General features: G+C 28.8%; 1 protein-coding gene across 1 annotated transcript; it reads left to right on the plus strand.

Annotated features, from left to right (window-relative positions):
- Nucleotides 1-5306: 5306 nt before the first annotated feature.
- LOC145265759 (uncharacterized) lies at nucleotides 5307-7453 on the plus strand. The gene is made up of 2 exons (XM_080121811.1): nucleotides 5307-6919; nucleotides 7062-7453. Exons 1-2 carry the CDS (start codon nucleotides 6858-6860, stop codon nucleotides 7423-7425), a joined length of 426 nt encoding a protein of 141 aa, XP_079977937.1. The 5' UTR covers nucleotides 5307-6857; the 3' UTR covers nucleotides 7426-7453.
- The last annotated feature ends 47 nt before the right edge of the window (nucleotides 7454-7500 follow it).

Below are 7500 nucleotides of genomic sequence, written 5' to 3' on the forward strand. Positions count from 1 at the left end.
ACACATTAATCAATATATTCAAAAGCGAATCCATGCTGAACACTCTTTGTTTTATTTACTGAAACTAGACAATGATTCTGAAACTACATAGAGGATAAAGTAAAAGTTACATTAAGGTAAATAAAAAAATATAAATGAATAAAAATAAAAATAAAAATAAAATACATAAATAAATAAATAAATAAATAAAAATAAATAAAAAATATAAAATATAATAAAAAATAAAAAATAAAAAATAAAATAAATAAAATAAAAAAATAAAAAATAAAAAAATAAAAAAATAATAAAATAATAAAATAAAAAATAAAAAAATAAATTAAGAATAAAGTAAAATTAAATTAAAACAAATAAACCAACAAAATGTGAATAAATATAAACCCGAAAGTCTTCTAAACCCCACATGTACCTATATGCGTGTATCAATACACTTATAAATGTCTAACATTTATCTACACCCGCGCATATATACACACACACATTACAGACATACAGAGACAAATAATAGTATTTTTCTTTACTCATGCAGCGTGGTAACATCTTCGTATATGCAATATTATGCTACCCGACTACAGACGGGTGTACATACATATATATACATATATATATACATATATATATATATATATACATACATATACACACATATACACAAACACACACATACATACATAAATACATACATATACATATATACATACATACATATAAACACACGCACACAACAGACATACATATACATATCAACACATACATACATATATAACATATATATAAACAACATTCGGACATCCATACATTTTTGTAATCTATATTGTTACAACAATTCTATACGAGGCCGCCTATTCTAATAGTTTAGAAATATACGTGTGTATACATACATCTACATACAATAGACACAGAGACACATCCACATACAAACATACACACCGATACATAGATACAGATATACATATATATATAAACATACAAACATACATGCATACGTAAAATACACCTATATATCCAAAGTCACACAAATATAGACATATATATATATATACATGCAAACCTGTACCGTGCCACCAAATGATACATCTAAAGTAGAAACAGACATGAATACACCTACTGTATAAATTCACTTTTTCTATCAAATTCCACATCTCTAGTTATGTTTCATGGCCCCTTCCGCTTGTTACACTTTCTTAAGTTGTAGGTTTTTACCGTAAAAATTGACACTACGTAAAAATTTATATTGAATTCAGTATGAAGTTCATAGGGTTATCCTCATATTTAACAAAGATTCTTTCGATGGTAAGGCAGATATACATAAGATGTATCACGACACAATAATAATATATAATAACATATGACAGAAATCAGAGTATTTAGGTTATATAAACCTAGTATATAAGCTTATATATTGTAGTACTTACCTTCATCTTTGCTTATTCACTCTAATACCCTTATTCCTTTCTCTTCCATTTACCCTTCATTCCTTACTTTCTTTCATCTATTTATTTCTTCTATTTTTTTTTTTTTTTTTTTTTTTTTTATATTAATAAATTATTTTTCCTACCCGGGTCTATAAAGATCATATATCCATACATGCACACACCCAAAAATATCCATATGCATACATTATTACGGGCTTCACTCAAAACGATCTATTACTCATTTAGTTCAAATATACCTTCATACAGGTGCTTATTTCGGCTAGTAATAACATAACTGCTCGATGAAGTAGAACATTAAGTGACTTACGTAACCCATATGGGTATGATTATAGTTGCGACCTCACTTATCCTCTTTTTTTTTTTTTTTTTTGGGGGGGGGGGTTATTTGATGGGGGTTAGTTGTACTTATAGCAGTTCCATTATCCCAATTTAGAGTTCCTTAAGTGCATGTATTCTGAAATGTTTGCAGGATATAGCAGTTTCTTGTTTAATATTCAATAATTTTTCTCGGTCTTTAAACCTAGTTATCTCAAGTTTTTCTGATAAGCATAATAGACATGGTGAGTTCAATGAGTGGCAAGTATTGGCCCTTCTAATAATATTCCATTCTATACTAGGTGTTTTATTTTCTCTAACTAATTTCCAGTAATATAACGATAAGGAAGTGTCCTTTTCATATGTTTGATTATTCATCGAGCGTGTATGTCCATAGAATCTATTTTTGAAAGTCATTTGGGTACTCCCTATGTAGAATCTTTCGTCCCTTGGGTTCTCCATCGGGAATATCCTTGCTTGGTATACCACCGATGAGGTCAGACATTCATTTTTTATTGGGCATTCCTCAGGTTTTTTACAGTTACATTTATTCACCGCAGTGTTTGCACTAGTATTCTCCCCTTCTCTATTAGTCGTCTTTAAAATTCTTCCATTATGCTTTTTTATAATCCTTTCCAAATTATCACTACAGCTGTAACTTAATTTTAATGTATTTTTATTAAATATCTTATGTAATATATTATTTGGTGGGAAATGCTTATTAATAAGTTGTAAAAATTTTGCACCAAGTTTTGTTTTCAACATAATGTTAAAGGGGGGTGTGAACCAAATAATTTTCCTACCACGATTTCTAGATCCATTTGTGCTAGTGTTATTTATTTTATATTTTATCTCTATGTCCTTATATCCACTATTTTTAAGTGCTGTATTATAAATAGCTTTGCAATTATTGAAAGTTACTTCATTAGATGAATTGTTACTTATTCTACTTTCAATAGATAACGGTATATGTTTAATAATGGATGGTGGATGGTTAGACTGCGGGTGTATATAAATAGGATTAGCGTTATCCTTCATATATGGTTTATAAGCATTTAAATCCAGATCTAAAGTAACGTCAAGGAAATCAACCTGTTTTAAGTTAGCATTAACTTCTACTTTTAGGCCAAAATTTTTCATGTCCCTATGGATTGCTCTCCTAATTTGATCGCATTTAACACTTGTAGCATTCTTCACTATTATCAGCCCATCATCACGATATAGGCCCATGTCCCTTCTATCAATAATATTATCGTTCGTTAAATTATGAATGATATAAAGTCCAACGAGATCTGTTGCCTCTGCAGAGTCCAGCGATCCCATTGATACCCCGAAAAAGTTGTTTTGCCCATTTTTTGCCCATTGTTCCCCGTTATAGACAAGGACAGTTGTGCGGCATTTCATAATAATATCCAAATCCTCCTCGGAGACATTAGTATAGGTCTTGGCAAATTCAATTGCCTTTCCAAAGAGATCCTTTGTGATTGACGGGTAGTAATCCATAATGTCAAATTTCACAAAGGCGCAGTTTTTCTTGTTGGCAATGTTAAGAAACCATTTTACCGGATCCGCCGTATTTATCCATAGGTTCAGGTTGAACTGCCGTTTTAATTCTAGATTGATTTTCTCTAATATTCTTTTACTAATCTTTCCAATTTCGGGTCTGGTTGGGTTAATCAATCTTGTTGTTGGTTTTGTGTTGAAGCTAGGTTTATGATCCTTTAAAAGGATATACGCTTCGTTTTCTCTAAGTTTATTTACTCTATCGCTGATTTGTAATTCATCCGTGATTTTTTTACTGTCCTTATTTATCAAATGAATTACGTTGTTATTTTTTACCTTGTGATAGTCTTTTTTCAAATTCTTCTGGACCAGGTCATTATATTTCTCCCTGTCTAATTTGTAAAAGTTTCTGGTCTTATCAGCCTTAACAAGGATATGTTGTGACTTGTTGATCTCCTTTACAATATCGTCGAGTTTTTTTTGGAATTGATTTTTAGTTTTGTGGAATTCTAAATTTCTAATTAGTGAATAGAGATCCTTCTCGAATAGCACTAATTGTGGGATTACTGGTGGTGATTTAATGCTTTTAAATCCATATCTCTCTTTCTTGGTGTTATCATTTTTATCCAATAGAAAAAAGGTAGCTTTCCATTTCATCCTTTTGAGTAAATCATCCATTTTCATTATTAATTTTAGTAAATAATTCTTGGTATTTGGTGTGGGGATGTTCTTTAGTGACGTATTAATATACATGCTCTGTTCACTCATTGAGCACTATTTTGGTGGACACGTGTTGTTTCATTGGATGTACTTCTAGGAAACTAAACTCTACTGGCTATATATATATGTATATATATAAATATATATATACATGTATATATATGTATATATATAAATATATATATATACATGTATATATATGTATATATATAAATATATATATATACATGTATATATATGTATATATATAAATATATATATACATGTATATATATGTATATATATATAAATATATACATGTATATATATGTATATATATAAATATATATATACATGTATATATATGTATATATATAAATATATATATACATGTATATATATGTATATATATAAATATATATATACATGTATATATATGTATATATATATATACATGTATATATATGTATATATATATATATATAAATATGTGTATATATATGTATATATATATAAATATGTGTATATATATGTATATATATATAAATATGTGTATATATATATGTATATATATAAATATATATATATATTAATATATATATGTATATATATAGATATATATATGAATATATATATGTATATATATATGTATATATATATAAATATATATAAATGAATATATATATGTATATATATATATGTATATATATATGTATATAAATGAATATATATATGTATATATATGTATATTAGGGTAGGTCGATTTTGGAACTTTAAATAGGTCAATAGATGGAAAGTTATGAAATAACACCCTAAATCACCTGACAAAATATTTTTTTCCAAAAATTTGTATTTTTTTGCGAAATTGAATTTAAAGACATCAATATTTGCAATCTTAGTCGTAATTTCGGTGACACCGGAAATATGTATCCATAAATTAAATCTGAGGTTAAACAAGAGTAAAATAATAAAATCTATTAAAGAAATTATTGTTTAAATTTTCTTATCTATTTTCATATTAATTTAAATAAAATGACCAAAAACAAAAATAAAATATATTAAAATATATAGTTTCAAATACAAAAGACGACTTAGTAAAAGAAGTTTTATTTATTGGATATTTTTTCGACTTTCACCGGTAGTATTTATCTGCCCCTTGTTTACATTTTTTAACCTTCGAATTCACACGAATTAATTTAAGAAATTAAACATACTATTAAAATAGTCCATTTAACAAATTAAACATACTATTAAAATATATAATTTTACAAATTAAACACAACTATTAAAATATTTAAACTTTTTATAATTATTGTCATTTATTTATATTTCAAAATTCAGTGTTTTTCAAAGGCTGATATTGGTTTCCACAGTTGAAATAAATATTTAAATCAATTTTTTCATTTTATTTTACATGTAAAATATTTTTAATTTAATATGTTAAACTGTATTTTTAATCTTAGTAAATTTCATTTTAATCTGATATTCAAGGTTCCTACGGAAGACCGAGAATATTTAAAAAACCAAAGGAGTAAAATAGGGCCCAAGGGCACATTCCAACTTGGTCCAATAGATAAAACCGCAATAAAAAAAAGTAAAAGAAAAGGAGAAAGAGAAATCCAACAAAAAACATCTCCCATAGCATCAACATCATCTATCCAAGATCATGTTTCTCCAAGTACATCTCTAAGTCACTCATCTTCTCCAAGTGATGAAGCAGATTACATACAGCCAGATAGTCATCTCAAAGTGCCCTATAACCTTACAAAAATCCCAAGGTTTGCTCTTGAATTAGTCAGGGGTGATATATCCTCTAATCTTGGAGCCAGTCTTGGCCATGCCCTGCTCTTGGATTTGAGGGCCATGGGCCTTCTTATCCCTAATATAGATATAAAGAATATCTATATGGATAAATGTAAAATTGATAGGGCAAACGCTAAAGTAAACGCAGATGCCTATCAAAACCACAGCAAAAATATGGAAAATCTTCTTTGTATAGGTGTTGATGGGAGGACAGACAAAGATGCACTGCTCTACAAAGAATCAGTGGATGTAAATGGATTTCAAATTGTGAAAAAAAACCCAAAGCATCTGAACGTCACCTCACAATAACAAAAGAAACAGCAAATGAGAGTCTATATTTGACTCACCGAATTTTTCCGGATACTAGAGCAACTGGTAATGTTCTTGCAGAGCAAGTGGCTGATGTTTTAGAGGAATTCAAAAGTTTAAGCACCATTAAGGCTGTCCTTTTTAACAACACAAATGCGAACACAGGCTATGAAGGTGGCCTGGTTACACTTTTAGAAAAAAAAAAAAAAATCTTCATACTATTGGTTGCTCCTTACACCAGAATGAACTTCCATTTAGGGATTTGTTCAAACATTTAGATGGCACCACAAAAAGCCCCACAATATTCAGTGGTCCATTGGGTAAATTATGTGCAAATGATTGCCATAATTTACTACAAATAGCATTTTCCGCTGTTGGGAATTCCTTGGAGTGTGAATTTGAAGACAAGGATAGCCTAAGTAATGACCAAAGACTGCTCTACGAGTATACAGTTGGGATTTCAAGAGGTAAGGTAGACCCTAGATTTGTGTCCTGGAAAATTGGACCAAGCTAGATGGTTAACGTTGGCTATCAGGCTCATGTGCCTATGGACTCGTGGGACATATCTGCATAATCTTTCAACCAAATTGCATAGTTTGATCAATTTTATTGTAAATGTATATGCGATTTGTTGGTTTGACATTAAAAAAAATAACAAATTCCACCACCAACAAATGTACATTTATAATATGATTCAGAGAATATAGAAGCAACCAACTGAAATTAAAAAAAAATTCACTTAAAAACATTCAGTTTAATGCTTTTGCATTACTGCCAGAAAATATTTTATTTTCTATGGTAAAATCAGATGAACTTGAAGTAAGAGAAGAGGGAATAAAAAGAATTTTGACCATTAGGTAAGTTAATATTTCTTCATATAAAACTTACATCAATTTATTGTGACATTTTAAAGATTACATTTAATTTCACCAAATCTTATTAAAGCAGTATAAATTGCATTTAAAGATTAAACTCAAATTATTTTTTATATTGTTTCAGAAGAGGGGAACCAGCCAAGAAAAGATTTAAAAAGATCCCGATGATCAACTTTAAGGCTCTACACTGGACAAATTTAATAGATTTGTCAGTAAATGGAGTCTGTGAGCCACCACTTACACAAGACTTTTCTGACAGTGAATTAGAGAGTTCATTGTCAACAGGCGAAAAGCATGACTTGCCAGATTTCCCTTCACATTCCCAAGGTGTGGAACGAGCAGTTAAGTTGATGACAGAGGCTTCTCAATGTGTATACGGCTTTAAAGCAAGGCACCGGCACATACTTGGGAAAGTTTTGTGCCAACAATTAAAACCCGCTTTTTCATCGAAGGGCTCTTATTTAGAACACTTTGATTCTTTATATTAAAAATAAATAATTATTTGTTTTTCCATAATTGCTTGTTGTATTTTCATATCAGGAAAAAATTTTTGTCAATACATT

This window comes from Euprymna scolopes, chromosome 40 (genome assembly GCF_053919585.1).
Source record: "Euprymna scolopes isolate OS-2025 chromosome 40, ASM5391958v1, whole genome shotgun sequence".
Lineage (NCBI taxonomy): Eukaryota > Metazoa > Mollusca > Cephalopoda > Sepiida > Sepiolidae > Euprymna > Euprymna scolopes.

Bases quoted from the DNA above. Each gene is read 5' to 3' on its own strand.
- LOC145265759 (XM_080121811.1), top strand. From the start codon at position 6,858: ATGGTAAAATCAGATGAACTTGAAGTAAGAGAAGAGGGAATAAAAAGA. The intron at 6,920-7,061 runs GTAAGTTAATAT...ATATTGTTTCAG, and splicing joins AAAAGAATTTTGACCATTAG to AAGAGGGGAACCAGCCAAGA.